We start from the raw sequence: 14,564 nt of genomic DNA, 5'->3' as shown, positions 1-14,564 counted from the left end.
GAGAAAAAGAACAATTATTTTGCACAAGAGACCATGTGCAATGTTTGTATTTGCCTTTTCTTGGAATAGAAGGAAAACTAATTATACTTAATTTTGTTCGTAGGGACGCCACTCCGAGATATAAGCGGAAAATTTCTTGCTATAGAAACAGTCTGGGGTCGAACCGAGACAGAAACAGGTGGGCGTGTGGCTCTAAAGTAAATTAAGAGTACGTGAAGAAACCGATATCACATTCAAACGAGACTGTTCTTAAAGATATGGTGATTAAGACACGTTTTAAAGCATTATACAGTGTACGTTCTTTTTTCAGTGCCTCCATTAGATTAAAATTTAAGGGTATTTTTGAGATAAAAAGTTTTTTATTTTTATTTTTATTAATTTAGTTTAAAAAAACAATAAAGTTATTTAAAGGTGAGGGTAAATTCGTCAAGTGGAATAATTTGTAAACGTGGTGGCCTGTCATTGCTCCATTTAGACAATTTTATTTTTTCAAATAATTAATTCACATTCTAGAATATCTATCCGCACGTGGCAATTTCCCGATATATCATATTTTCGTTAAATTAATTATTTTAATAATTATTTTAAAATATATATATTTCGTTCTAATAAGTAATAGTTTATGATTTTTGTTAAATAATAATAATAATAATTTTGATTAACTCTTTTAATCATTTAACATTTATGAGTATAAATTAATTTAATTGAGCTGGTAAACTTATATATCGTGACACCCGAGTAAATGAGGGATATATGAATGAACTAAGACTATATCCGAATGAGAGCAATCCCGAGAATACAATGACTAAGAAAGACTTAAAAGAACTAAAAATCACTATTTATACGAATAATGTGCACATTTCTTTTCGGTGGCTGTAACTTCATAATTAAGGGTATTTTTCACATATATATATATATAGTTAAGGACAAGAACCGCTACAATAGTACGATATTGTCCACTTTGAGTGTAAGCTCTCGTTACTATATTTTTTATACCCACTAGAGATGTCCATAGGACAGGGAGAAGACAGAGAATATAATCTCGTCTCCAGCCCCATTTATCTAACGGGAAAAAATATTCTCCACTTCCTCCCCCATTCTCAGTTTAAATGGGGAATTTCCTCCTCGTTCGACCTCATTCGAGGCGAGTTATCGCAGGGTCCCGACCCCTGAGGGTAAAATGGACATTTCTAGTACCCAAAACGAAAGAAATGAAATTTAATTTAAAATGATGCATGTATTTGTTGATTATTACATAAATTTTAAAATATTGCACCTTAGATTCCCCATTATCAACCACTAATAATAAGTTGACCAACAAAATATGTATGGAGAGTTGACTTTGTAAATTCAAGTTAATATCAAAAGAAATGAGAGAAAAGTCAACTTAAAATTGATTATTAAGAGGAAGAGATATGAATTACATAAGCATATTAGTGGTACCCCTCAAATATCATGAACGAAATACGAAGAAAATTAGGTATAATTGAGTCGGTGAATTGACTTTAAAACGATGTCAAAAGATTGCAAGAAATTATGCTCGCTATCGTGTTTGGATTGAAGAAATTTAGAGCTTCATCGAGGTTAATAAAATTGTCGTGTATTTCTTAGTTCTTTAAGAGACGATGTAACAACCGAAGTCTACCGCTAGTAGATATTGTCCGCTTTGACCCATTACGTATCGCGTGTATTAGAGAGAGGTTTCTATATCTTTATAAGGAATGTCTCGTTCCCCTCTTCAACCGATGTGGGAGCTCATATACAGATTTAGCTGGTAACGTTTCAACTTCTCGTTATTGTTTTTAATTTTTGCTTTAGTTTTTGTATTGTTAACATGGGTTGTTACGGTACGAAAAGTCTCAGACTTTTAATAATATGGGCTGTCACCACGTACAAAAAAACGTTATAAAAAGTCTAGCTATCATATTCATGGATCATAACTTCATGAATAAGAAACATCATTTAAAACAAAAGATTTTATTTTTAAAAAAATATTAAAACACATTAAGGTAGGAAAATGAAATATTTAGGATTCGAATAGTTGAGCTATGCTCGTGATGTCATGCAAGTTTTTTCTCTCATTCTTGACCTTATGTGGAGCATATCTATGATGTCCCATTGGTTGAGGAGGAGAACAAACCACCGTTTATAAGGGTGTGAAAACCTTCTCCTAGCAGACGCGTTTTAAAGCCTTGAGGGGAAGCTCGAAAGGGAAAGCCCAAAGAAGACAATATCTGCTAGCAGTGGATCTGGGGCGTTACAAATGGTAGCAGAGCCATGTTTCAGACGATGTGTCAACCTTCTCGCTCTTCTCCGAAGAGGGGTAAACACAAGGGCGGTGTGCCAATAAGGACGCTGGGTCCTAAAGGGGGTGGATTTAGGGGTATTAGAGCCAAGTTCCGGACGATGTGCCAGCCTTATCGCTGTTCCCCGTAGGGGGGTAGACACAAGGGTGGTGTGCCAGTAAGGACGCTGGGCCCTAAAGGAGGTGGATCCAGCCTTCTGGCTATTCCCCGAAGGGGGGTAGACACAAGGGTGGTGTGCCAGTAAGGACGCTGGGCCCTAAACGGGGTGGATTTGGGGGTGGTCCGACATCAATTGGAGGAAGGAAAGAGTGTCAACGAGGACGTTGGGCCCCGAAGGGGGGTGGATTGTGATGTCTCATTGGTTGATGAGGAGAACAAACCACCATTTATAAGGGTGTGGAAACCTTCCCTTAACAGACGTGTTTTAGAAGCCCGAAAGAGAAAGTCCAAAGAGGATAATATCTACCAGCAGTGGATGACTTGAGGGGAAGCCCGAAAAGGAAAGTCCAAATAGGACAATATCTAGTAGCGGTGGATCTGGGGCATTACAATATCCTTAGGGTGCTATCATTCCTAGAACATGGGGAGCATATGGATAAAAACAAACATATCAACAAAAGCTGAAACCATAGAGACCAAAATGGAACACGTGGCGGACACAACCATTAACCTAACAAAACTACATGGATACAAAAAGTTAGGGGTGGTTGGTGGCAATAAGAGGAGAAGGCAATGGACTCAACTCATTTCATGCAAATTTTCACTCTCCTCCCTACAAATTCCTCTCCTTTTCCCAACAAAATGAATCCCAAAACACCCTTTTACCAAAAAACACACAAAAACAAGAATTCCTTGATTCACAGCCATCTGCAGGCGGAGATAAAAAGCTCCACCGCCATCGCCGCCGCAGCTGCTCGACGGAAAATCCAAAAAGTTGCAGAGCCATGGCGTCGAGTCAAAGTTGCCTTTATTTTGTCCTTTTCTGTCTCTTCATTTCCCTCACTTACTCCAACGTCCTCTCTTGTAATTTCTTCTCTCTCTCTCTTTTTTTTTTTTTTTTTTTTTTTTTTCATTTATTTTCCTTTTAGGGTTTTGATTTGTTTGTATTTGCAGATGAGGCCCTCAAAGCTGGAAAACCAACTGGACGTTCCCTTCTTCAAGCCCAAAAAGGTAACCCCTTTTACCCGTTTCGCCTGATTCGTGTTCCGGTTCGATCTATTCTACCGAACATGAACATGAACACGAACACGAACACGAACCCAAGTTATAAATTTGATACCTTTTGAACTACCCATTAAGCGGAAACAATTATTCCATACAACGAACCATGATAAGCATCAACTCTCTGTTTTGTCTTGTTTAAGCATAAATTTTTCGTGTTCCATTCGATCTGACGTTAAGTTTTAGATTTGATACATTTTGAACTACCCATGAAGTAGAGACAATTGTTTGGGACAACAGCTCTAGTTTGTTTTGTCTCGATCTGACACGTTAGTAAAGTTATAAATTTGATACATTTTGAACTACCCATTAAGTGGAGAACAGACCTTTCGTGTTGTGGTTGGATTTGAGGTTGAGGTTAAAATTAAGTTATAAATTTGATATCTTTTAAACTACCCATTAAGCGGAGACGATTGTTCAGGACAACGGACCTCCTCCAACCATGTTAATATGATACTATCTAATTTGAGTATAAACTCTCGTTTGTTTTGTCTAATTTGAGCATAAACTTTTCATGTTCTCGTTGGATCTGAGGTTAAGGTTAAAGTAAACTACCCATTAAGTGGAGACGATTTTTTAGGATAACGGAATATGATACTATCTAATTTGAGCATAAATTCTCGTTTGTTATGTGTAATTCGATAGGACGTTAAGGTTAAGTTATAAATTTGATACATTTTGAACTACCCATTAAGCGGAGACGATTGTTCGGGACAATAGAGATAATATGATATTGTTTAATTTGAGCATAAACTGTTGTTTGTTTTGTGTCGGGATTCGACAGAATGTACGGTAGACATGGAAGCGCAAAATTACACGATCTTGACAAGCCAATGCAAAGGGCCAAAGTACCCAGCGACGGTGTGCTGCCACGCATTGTTGGAGTTCTGCTGCAGCTTTGTGGAAGAATTGAACGACCGGACCAACAACTGCGCCACCACAATGTTCAGTTACATTAACCTCTACGGCCAATACCCACCTGGACTCTTTGCCAATCAATGCAAGGGAGGAGAACAAGGCCTGGAGTGTGGCGAACCCCTCCTTTCTCACGATGGGAGTGGCCACATCAGTTTATCTTCGGCTCGTTCGCTCCGTCAAACTCGGTCCCGACTCTACTCTCTCGCTCTTGCTCTCGCTCTCGTATTTATGCTCCATGTATTGCTTTAGAACACGAAAGGGGAACGGAAAGTTCATTATTTTACGTTCCTCGTTTCGTTGTCTTTCTTTATACGACGAAGGTTTTGAATCTTTCTGTGTTTGTTTGATCGGTTAACCGTGACTTTGGTGGGATTGGGTTATGAAAGCTACTTATTGAATGTTTATTATAATTTTTTATGATTGAACGGAAAGTTTAACCTATGAACTTTCGAGTTTTTGTAGAAGAACAGGTTTCCACGTTTTGTGGGCTGTAAATATTAAATGGTAAAAAATTATGATAGCGGTTAATCTATTTGGTTTAGCTCTTTCGACCCTAATGACTTGAACACAAGGTTAAGGTTCGTAGAAGCTTAGAATTTATAAGATTTTTTATTTTATTTTAATCATATTTAAATATTATAATATATTTTTAACTAATTTAAATTCTAAATATTAAATACAATAAATATATTTTTTCTTTTAAATATTAAATATATTAAATTAAATCTTTTAAATAATCTTATGCATCAAGTTTAATAAAGTATAACGAGGATAGCGAGTGAACGGTTAAATTATAAATTTAGTTCATTAAAATTTAATCGATAAAATTTTATAAATAATCTTTTGAATCGTTACATTGGCTAAATCCGAAGCTTATCATCTATGAGCAGTGACGAGAGTTTCAATGAATCGCAACCCATCGAATCTCGGAGCAAAGTGATCGGCTGCCGTGGACGGCGGCGATCTTCTCGACGGACTAATTTCCTCGTCTCTGTTGACCTTTTCCTGAATTTCGTCCCACATCGGTTATTCTCGAGAATTTCCTTTTCGAAGATGTTTGATTATAAAAGTGTATCCGAGAAATGAGAAGTTACCTGATGGGAGGAGGTGGTTTTGTGGAGGCCGGCGGAGGACGGCGCAGCTGACAGGACGATGGTGGAGGCGGCGGCGGCGGCGGCGGCGAATAGCCCTGCTATCTTCATGGCGATGGGGTGGTGGGTTTTTCCTCAAATTTGGGAGGAAATTGCTGGTGGGAAACACGGCCGCCGGCCGGCCATTTTATATACCGAAAGGAAACCTACGGTTAAGCCGTTATTTTCCAACGAAGTTTTACAAGCCAATTAAATAATTAAAATTAGGATTTTTATAATATAAACTATAATATTTTTTAAATATTTCAAAATTAGAAAACGGTTACGTTTTTTAATAAAAAAAAACCGACCTATTTTTCATGTCGGTTTTTACAGACTTAAACTGTTATGTCTCACGTTAGCTAGGGAGAAGAACAAACCACCATTTATAAGTGTGGAAACCTTTTCCTACCAGAAGCGTTTTAAAGCCTTGAAAGGAAGCCCGAAAGGGAGAGCCCAAAGAGGACAATATCTACTGCCGGTGGATCTGGGGTGTTACATAAACAGACAAACATTCTAGTCACTACTACATTATTACCAAACATTTATCTAGTAACGTTTTGTTTTACTTTAACCTTCGGGTCGTATCTTCTTGAATGGGTAAGTCCAATTTTGTAATCAAAACACTACGATCGTCCAACTACTGTTGAAGTAGTCACCGTACATTGTCGTCAATGATAAAGATTGGTAGTGAGCGGTAATCACGAATGATAGCAGCAATAGTGTAAGGGTATTTTAGTCATTTTAATATATAATAAAAAAAATTTAAAAATTCCAACTTATCACTTATTATTTTTTTTTTTTTTCAAAAACTAAATTTCAAATATTTCAATCAAAATAGTTTATTTCAATATTACCAATTTTAAGGAAGAGAAAAAAAAAAAAAAAAAAAAAAAAAAAAAAAAAAAAAAACCATGCATGACATGTGATCCTTGATCATCGGATCTTGCTGGTTTCCAAACATTTTACTATATAATAGGGAAAAGGTAATATAATTTCAAATTATTATATTTTAATTAATATACAAATATATTATAATACCTACTAATTTTTTAAAATTTTTCATTTTTACCCACGGTAAATATTCTAAAACCTACGGATTAATCTTTGAATAGGGATTAATTATTGTTTCGCATTTTTCTTCCGTCAAAATTATGTCAAATTTACGAGATATTATATCCATAAGAAGATATTATGATCTATCAAGAAAAATAAATAGTTACCCATTAAACTCTTGATATCAAGGAGGGTAAAATTGTCTCTAGATATTATGGTCTATCCAGAAGAATAAATAGTTACCCGTTAAACTCCGATATCAAGAAGGGTAAAATTGTCTCTAGATATTATGATCTATCCAGAAGAATAAATAGTTACCCGTTAAACTCCGATATCAAGGAGGGTAAAATTGTCTCTAGATATTATGGTATATCCAGGAAAATAGATAGTTACCTGTTAAACTCCGATATCAAGGAGGGTAAAATTGTCTTTTAAAAGATGGCGTGAATTGATTGGTCTAAGATTTTCTGATATTTACAAAATGTTGAGGGCAATAATTGAGGTTGATTATTGATTAATAAGCAATCATTTAGAGAAGGGCAACAAATCGAAATAAACCAAAAATGAAGGACCAATTAGCAAAATCGGAAGATGGTCGGCGAGCCCATCTCACAAATTTCATATCTGGCCGTACACTTCAAATCAACACAATAAAATTAAACGTTTCTTCAATTTATTTATTTATTTATTTTAATTTTTAAAAACTGAAAATCAATTTTTATAAGGTTAGGTATAAACAAATCCATGGAGGTTCATTTCGCGGAAAAAGTCTGAAGGAGAATTTTTTTTTTTCTTCTCGATAATTGCAAAAAAAAAAAAGAGAGCTTTTTCCCTTTCGTCTTCCTTTGAGTCGCCGACCCTTTGGCTTTTGCTTCAATTTTCCGATTCCTTACTGTAATCTATGGCGTCTGGTTCTTCTGGTCGGCCTAATTCCGGCTCTAAAGCGTTCGATTTTGGTTCCAATGATATTCTCTGTTCATATGAGGACTACGGTAACCAGGAATCTTCCAACGGTACCCATACCGATCTCTCCGTTGCGAATTCTAGTAAGGTGAGTTGTGTTACTCGGGTTTTCTGCGTTAGGTTATGGATTTATGGATGTTTGAGAGATAATTATCGATGTGTTCCTCGATTAGGGTTTGTGGTTAATGGAGTTATTTGATTTATGTTGCGTGATTTTTGACGAGGGGAATGATTTGCTATTTAGCATCTGAGTTTGATTATTATTGGTTTAAGAAATGAGCGTTTGAGGCTGGGGATGAAGATCTGTGTTGAATTTGATATTGAAAGTCAATATTCTTGGTTCGTAAGTTGTTCGATCTAGCTTGAACTTTGAAAAGTTTGGTTCTAAGTCCAATGGATGCTTTTCCTTTCAGATTCTGAAAATTTTATTGTTAGCTCAGAAATCTTGTCATTAAGCTCCTTGTTTTCACTTGATGCAAGGGATTTAATCCAGTTTTTTCTTGAACAATTGTTCTTGAAGAGAATATTAGATTCTAGCGATGGATTTTGGTATTGTAACTTGATTGTATTTCCGTTTTACAAACTTGCAACTTGTTGTGGAATGTTCTTGTGAAAAAATTGTGTGATTATTTGACTTTTGGGTGTCCTTGAGGAGTTGAAATTACAGAGGAAGAATGCCGATAAGATTATTTGGCTCGAACGATTCTTTAGCTTGCATGGAAATTAATGGTGTTTTTAGTTCTATTGTGGCTTGAATCTTGAAAAAAACTTAACTAGATGTGTTTTTGTTTGTGTTGTTAGTTGTCTTGTTGTCTTACGTTTTCTAGGCTTTTGGTTCATTCGTTTCGTTAACTAAGCGCCATTTACTCGGTTTTACGCCTTATCTGATAAGATTGGGTTCAATGTGTATTATTGCATGATCGATTGAGTTCTGTATACTTGTTTTAGCAGGATTTTCACAAAAGTAGAATGTCGACTGTATATCCTGCTGCGGCGTATGCTCAACCAGAAGATTCTATCAAACAGGATGTGATTTCTACTGTAGAGAACAGCATGAAAAAGTATTCTGATAATATTTTGCGTTTTTTGGAGGGAATAAGTTCTCGCTTGTCTCAACTTGAACTGAATTGCTACAACCTCGATAAATCCGTTGGAGAAATGCGATCAGACGTAATTCGTGACCATGAAGAGGAAGATTTGAAACTTAAATCTCTCGAGAAGCATCTACAAGAAGTGAGTTACGAAATTTTAAACATTTTAAAGTTGTATTTCATCATTTTGAATAGTAATATTGCTTTCTATCGATATTATATGATCGTTTATAGACACACACGGCATGCACTGTATCTGTTGATCATGCTGAAGTACTCAATTGGTTTCGTCTTAAACTTGACGTTTCTTTGTTTGATGCGAACCGTGGTTGCACATCACGAGCCTCCTCTCCTGTTGTTATCTCCGTTTTGGTTTATCCTGCTATCTAGGTGGTTAGGAATGTTTGTAATATTGATTTCGTGTTGTTATATACGCTGTTTTTCTTCTGGAACGATCGTTTGAATTGTCTCTGAATCGAACTTGTCCTTGATGCCATTCTGTAGGTCCACAGGTCTGTCCAGATTATAAGAGACAAGCAAGAGCTTGCTGAGACTCAAAAAGACTTGGCCAAACTTCATCTCGTGCAGAAAGAGTCACCGTCGTCGAGTCATTCGCATTCTAACGAGGAGAGAGCTTCACCCGTTGCCTCGGATCCTAAGAACGAAAACCCGTCTGAGAATCACAATCAGCAATTAGCTCTTGCCCTGCCACACCAAGTTCTCCAACAGCAAAATCCTCTAACACCGCCTCCTCCGGCAGCTTTGCCACAAAATGTGCCTCAACAGCAAGCTTATTACATCTCTTCAACTCACCTGCCTAATCAACTCGCCCATATCCAGCATGCCCAGGGCCAATATCAGCAGCAACTTCAGGACGTTTCTCGGTTGCCCCAGCCAAGTCAAACGCCTCCGCCGCAGCAATTCAATCAGTATCCACAACAATGGACGACGCAGCAGCAGCAGCAGCCCCCACAACCGGTACAGCCACCGCAACAGCAGCAGCCTTCTATGCAACCTCAGATCAGGCCGCAACCTTCTTCAGTCTACTTGTCTTATTCGATGAATCAACCAACGTCGATGCCAGAGACTCTTCCAAACAGCATGCCTATGCAAGCTACATTTTCACCTATGCCTCAGCCGGGTTCAAGTCGCGTAGACACCGTGCCTTATGGATATGCTGGAAGCGGTAGTACCGTACCCCAGCAGCCTCCTCAAGTCAAGAATGCTTTCGGACCACCATCCGGAGAAGGATATTTACCTTCCGGACCCCAACCTGCACTTTCGTCGGGAGGTTCGTATATGATGTATGATAGGGAAAGCGGAAGACCACACCATCATCCTCAACCTCAACAACAACCACACTTCAACCAAGGTGTATACCCTCCAGCCAACGCATCTCTCCAGATTCCTCAGCAATCAGGCCCCCACGTCGTTGCCAGGAACCCGAGTCATGCACATCTTATGCGCAACCAAAGCCATCCTTACAGCGATATAGTCGATAAACTGGTTGGCATGGGTTTCAGGAGTGACCACATTGCCAGTGTCATTCATAGGATGGAGGAGAGCGGCCAACCTATCGACTTCAACTCCGTTCTGGACGGGTTGAGTAATCCCGGAGGTCCTCAGAGGGTATGGTGACCATAATTTTATTCATAGAGGAGTCGCCTGTTTGTTCGTTGAGGCTCGTATCGGCCACGACCAGCCTAGCCATTGCGTCTTTTTAATGCATTGAATAAAAGACTGGTTTTTATAATTTCAGTGTTCTCCCACCTCGTATATACATGGTTTGTGAGATACGAAGAACAGTTGATTGTATTTGTAATGTTTAAAGTTTAAACCTTGTATGAATTTCTTCTTAATTATAGAAATTTGGTTATTTAATTATCTAATTTCATATAGAAAATTCCTTTTCCCATTATATATATATATATTTTAATGTTTAATTAACCTTGATTAATATTTTTTAACCCAAGATTATGAATGAAATAATGTGCCTGGCACGCAACTTTATGATTAATACTTAAACAAAGTCCTCCTAGATTTGAAGGCATCTGAAGAAAATTCTGGTCTTCAATCCGTTCTTTCGATTACTCGGTGCGATTTATGGCGTCTGGTTCAGCAGGTCGCTCCAATTCCGCCCCCAAAGCTTTCGATTTTGGTTCCGATGATATCCTCTGCTCATACGAGGACTACGGTAAACAAGACACTTCGAACGGTAGCCACAGCGATCCCGTCTCCGTTACCAATTCTAGCAAGGTTCGTTGTTGTATTATTTGTTCTTAGATTTCTGAGTTATGGATGTTTGATAGAAGATTTTGATCTGTCGTTGTTAGGTCCGTTAGGGTTTGTAATTTTTTGATGTTAGCACTAAGTTTTGTTGAGGTAATTAACTTGATTCTTATTTCGTAACGTCTAAGTTTCATTTCGAAGCTAGAGAATTAAAATCCACGGCGATTCATCTTGCATTAGCTTTGTTCTAGAGTACATGTCTGTCTGGTTTATAATTGAGCGAGCGTTGTTGGTGCTTTCCAATCTCCAGAATGAAATTAGTTCTTCAATTCAGTTCAGCTTGAATCGTGAAAAAAACTCACTAGTCTTTGGAATGTTGTTCTTAGACTCTTAAGATTTATGGAAATTATCCTGAGTTGAAATGCTGTTACAATGCTGTTACAAAGCGAGTTCACATGTGATTTGCTTTGGAATGGGGCGGGATGCCTTGGAGGCACCATAGATTGCACCGTTGACAACGGCGCTTTTGAGTGCCCCTAACCGGGGCTGCAAGGCACCATAGATTGCACCGTTGACAACAGCGCTTTTGAGTGCCCCTAACCGGGGCTGCAAGGCACCATAGATTGCACTGTTGACAACGGCGCTTTTGAGTGCCCCTAACCGGGGCTGCAAGGCACCGTAGATTGCACCGTTGACAACGGCGCTTTTGAGTGCCCCTAACCGGGGCTGTTGATCGAGTCCCGTGGAGCGCGCATACCCCAAAAACATCCTCCATAGCTCTATCAAGTTTTTGCCCAGAAAGACCATTACACACAAAACATCTTACCCTTAATCTGAGAAAAGAAAGAGGCTTTCCGCACGGATCCTCGTACAATCTGGATTTAAGAGTCCAGGGTTGAAAAAGGATTCAGTTTTGTTTTATGGTATTTTTACCTAGGGGAGTTGTTTTTGATGGAGCCAAAATTCCTTTTTAAAAAAACACTAAAAGAAAACACTTTATAGGAATAGAGTTATGTGCAAGGAAATTAATCAATTTTTGAATGAGTGTCCAGAAGAGAAGAACAGTTTCTTTTAAGTGGTTTTGGGTTTTGGATCTTATATGTTTCTCTAGCATCTTTTAGTAATTCTTGTGAATGTTTGGATTTATGAACTGAAAGAATGGAAGATTTAACGCAATTATGATCATTATAAAATTGTACTTTTTCGTGATTAATTGGTGTTATACATATTTATATGAACAGGATTTTCATAAAGTTAGAATGTCTACTGCATTCCCTGCTGCTGCTTCATATGGTCAACCAGATGATTCCATCGCTCAAGATGTGATTTCTGCTGTAGAGAACAGCATGAAAAAGCATTCTGATAATCTTTTGCGTTTTCTCGAGGGAATAAGTTCGCGTTAATCACAACTTGAACTGTATTGCTATAACCTCGATAAATCTGTTGGAGAAATGCGTTCTGATGTAGCTCGTGACCATGAAGAGGTGGATTCAAAGCTTAAATCTCTTGAGAAGCATCTACAAGAGGTGAGCTACGACTTTACGACTTTTTAAAGTTTGGAAGTAGTAATACAATTGACGACCTTGAAATAGGTGAACGAAGCATTCCTTATAAGGGTGTGGAAATCTCTCCCTAGTAGACGCGTTTTAAAAACCTTGAAGGGAAACTCAGAAAGGAAAGTCCAAAAAGGACAATATCTGCAAGCAATAGACTTAGATTGTTACAAATGGTATTAGAGCCAGTCGTCGGACGATGCGAGGCACTAGTCGGATAAGGGCTAGACCCTCTCCATAGTAGACACGTTTTAAAAGCTTAAGGGGAATACTAGAAGGGAAAGCCCAAAGAAGACAATATCTGTTAGCAATGGACTTGAACTGTTCCAAGTAACTAGTGACGTTGTTTTTATAGGGTCATTTATAGATACAATGCATGCGCTGTTTCTAATAATTATGTAGAAACGTCGTATTAGTTTGCAAACCTATCACTTGTCGACGCTTAGATGTGAACAGTGACAGCCATCTCTGAGCCCTGTATTCGTTATCGATTTTTATTACTTAGAATTCGATACTGATCATTAAATTTGTACTCGACGCATTTCTGTAGGTCCACAGGTCTGTACAGATTATAAGAGACAAGCAAGAGCTGGCAGAGACTCGAAAGGACCTTGCCAAACTTCAGGTCTCACAGAAAGAGCCATCTTCATCAAGCCATTCGCAATCGAACGAGGAGAGAGCTTCATCCGTAGCTTCTGATCCTAAAAAGAACGAAAATCTATCCGAGATTCACGGCCAGCAATTAGCTTTGGCCTTGCCACATCAGATTGTCCCACAGCAAAATCCTATTGCACCCGCTTCAGCGACTTTGCCTCCGAACGTGCCTCAACAGCAATCGTATTACATCTCTCCGACCCAATTGTCTGGTCAACCACCCCATATCCAGCATGCTCCGGGCCAATATATCTCACCCGATCCCCAACACCGGGCATTGCAACCTCAAGATGTTTCGACCAATCCCCAACTAAGTCAATCTCCGCCACAACCATTCAATCAATATCAACAACAATGGGCGCAGGTGCCATCGCAGCAGCCACAACCACCACAGCAGTCTTCTATGCAACCTCAGATCCGACCACCCCCTACTTCAGGCTACCCTTATCCACCGAATCAACCGAGTTCTGTGCCAGAGACTCTGTCAAGCACCATGTCTTTTGCATCTATTCCTAATCCTGGTTCGAGTCGCCCGGACCCAGTGCCTTGTGGATATGCAGCTGCAAGTGGTGGTTCTGCTCCACAGCAACCTCCTCAAGTAAAAAACACTTATGGACCAGCAACAGGTGAGGGATATTTGCCCCCTGGACAACCAGCATATATGATGTATGACAGGGAAAGTGGAAGACCGCCGCACCATCCGCCTCAACAACCGCACTTCAACCAAAGTGGATATCCTCCAGCCAATGCACCCCATCAGATTCCTCAGGCTGCTACAGTCCCTCCCGTTTCATCCAGGAACCCGAGCCATTCACATTTGATCGAGAAACTGGTCGGCATGGGGTTCAGGGGCGACCATGTTGCCAGTATAATTCAGCGAATGGAGGACCGTGGCGAACCTGTTGACTTCAATGGAGTTCTAGACAGGTTGGGTTCTTCTGCAAGTCCAGGTCCACAAAGAGCCTGGTGAGAGTAATTTAATCATCGCCTGTTTGCAGTCGATACCGGCCATGACCAGCCTCGTACGTATATTGTTCTGGTTTGTGAGAAACCTTGTGTGAATATCTTCTACCTGCATTTTCTAAATTTTCAATATGATTCCCTCTTGATGTTTACTTGAACGTTTAGCTGTTATCATCATTTTTTACTGCCAAGTTTTCCGATTTTGCTTACCTGAATCGTTTTCGAGATTCGAATATGTGGGGGTTCTCTCGAGACTCGAAGGAACAGCAATTTTGAAAATGGACAGTGATCTAGCTGCTATATTTCAATTTGTATTTACTTCCATACATACTGGTGGTTGAGCAGTCCCTTTCTTCTGAGCTGAGGTCCCAATCACACCGGTGGAGAATTTGAGTGCATTATTTTCCATGGCGTCTATCGGTTTCCTTATCTAATCTGCTTAAAAGCAGGTTTTTGGAACACTTTGGGATCCTATCTAAA

General features: G+C 39.0%; 4 protein-coding genes across 5 annotated transcripts; 3 read left to right on the top strand and 1 right to left on the bottom strand.

Moving 5' to 3' along the window:
• The first annotated feature begins 3,124 nt into the window (after positions 1-3,124).
• On the top strand, positions 3,125-4,849 carry LOC111792942 (GPI-anchored protein LLG3-like). Its single transcript, XM_023674574.2, has 3 exons — positions 3,125-3,329; positions 3,420-3,476; positions 4,312-4,849. Exons 1-3 carry the CDS (start codon positions 3,251-3,253, stop codon positions 4,692-4,694), a joined length of 519 nt encoding a protein of 172 aa, XP_023530342.2. The 5' UTR covers positions 3,125-3,250; the 3' UTR covers positions 4,695-4,849.
• A 451-nt stretch (positions 4,850-5,300) lies between these two features.
• LOC147792756 (uncharacterized) lies at positions 5,301-5,647 on the bottom strand. The gene is made up of 2 exons (XM_087123008.1): positions 5,540-5,647; positions 5,301-5,450 (listed from the first exon to the last, which is right to left on the bottom strand). The coding sequence occupies exons 1-2, from the start codon at positions 5,645-5,647 to the stop codon at positions 5,322-5,324; spliced, it is 237 nt and encodes a 78-aa protein (XP_086979134.1). The 3' UTR covers positions 5,301-5,321.
• Positions 5,648-7,344: 1,697 nt separating this feature from the next.
• LOC111793460 (uncharacterized) lies at positions 7,345-10,566 on the top strand. Of its 2 annotated transcripts, none has more exons than XM_023675352.2 (3): positions 7,345-7,682; positions 8,543-8,827; positions 9,190-10,566. In XM_023675352.2, exons 1-3 carry the CDS (start codon positions 7,533-7,535, stop codon positions 10,321-10,323), a joined length of 1,569 nt encoding a protein of 522 aa, XP_023531120.2. In that variant the 5' UTR covers positions 7,345-7,532; the 3' UTR covers positions 10,324-10,566. The 2 variants fall into 2 exon arrangements, with proteins under 2 accessions (XP_023531120.2, XP_023531121.2); XM_023675353.2 differs by having other exon boundaries at positions 7,350-7,682; positions 8,546-8,827.
• Positions 10,567-10,702: 136 nt separating this feature from the next.
• LOC111793967 (uncharacterized) lies at positions 10,703-14,293 on the top strand. Its single transcript, XM_023676060.2, is given in 3 exon segments — positions 10,703-10,941; positions 12,156-12,440; positions 13,018-14,293. Coding segments are annotated over 3 exon segments (1,512 nt in total). The 5' UTR covers positions 10,703-10,788; the 3' UTR covers positions 14,092-14,293.
• The last annotated feature ends 271 nt before the right edge of the window (positions 14,294-14,564 follow it).

Source organism: Cucurbita pepo, chromosome 4 (assembly GCF_057944985.1).
Source record: "Cucurbita pepo subsp. pepo isolate OVF chromosome 4, ASM5794498v1, whole genome shotgun sequence".
Lineage (NCBI taxonomy): Eukaryota > Viridiplantae > Streptophyta > Magnoliopsida > Cucurbitales > Cucurbitaceae > Cucurbita > Cucurbita pepo.
The sequence above is the reverse complement of the archived record's forward strand: the minus strand, read 5'-3'. Positions and strand labels throughout refer to the sequence as shown.

What these genes read in the sequence shown, in the direction of transcription:
- LOC111792942 (XM_023674574.2), top strand. Translation starts at nt 3,251, where the DNA reads ATGGCGTCGAGTCAAAGTTGCCTTTATTTTGTCCTTTTCTGTCTCTTC. An exon ending in TTACTCCAACGTCCTCTCTT is followed by an intron (nt 3,330 to 3,419) that starts GTAATTTCTTCT and finishes TTGTATTTGCAG; the next exon opens with ATGAGGCCCTCAAAGCTGGA. An exon ending in CCTTCTTCAAGCCCAAAAAG is followed by an intron (nt 3,477 to 4,311) that starts GTAACCCCTTTT and finishes GGGATTCGACAG; the next exon opens with AATGTACGGTAGACATGGAA.
- LOC147792756 (XM_087123008.1), bottom strand. Translation starts at nt 5,647, where the DNA reads ATGAAGATAGCAGGGCTATTCGCCGCCGCCGCCGCCGCCGCCTCCACC. An exon ending in AAACCACCTCCTCCCATCAG is followed by an intron (nt 5,451 to 5,539) that starts GTAACTTCTCAT and finishes GACGAAATTCAG; the next exon opens with GAAAAGGTCAACAGAGACGA.
- LOC111793460 (XM_023675352.2), top strand. Translation starts at nt 7,533, where the DNA reads ATGGCGTCTGGTTCTTCTGGTCGGCCTAATTCCGGCTCTAAAGCGTTC. An exon ending in CCGTTGCGAATTCTAGTAAG is followed by an intron (nt 7,683 to 8,542) that starts GTGAGTTGTGTT and finishes TACTTGTTTTAG; the next exon opens with CAGGATTTTCACAAAAGTAG. An exon ending in TCGAGAAGCATCTACAAGAA is followed by an intron (nt 8,828 to 9,189) that starts GTGAGTTACGAA and finishes GCCATTCTGTAG; the next exon opens with GTCCACAGGTCTGTCCAGAT.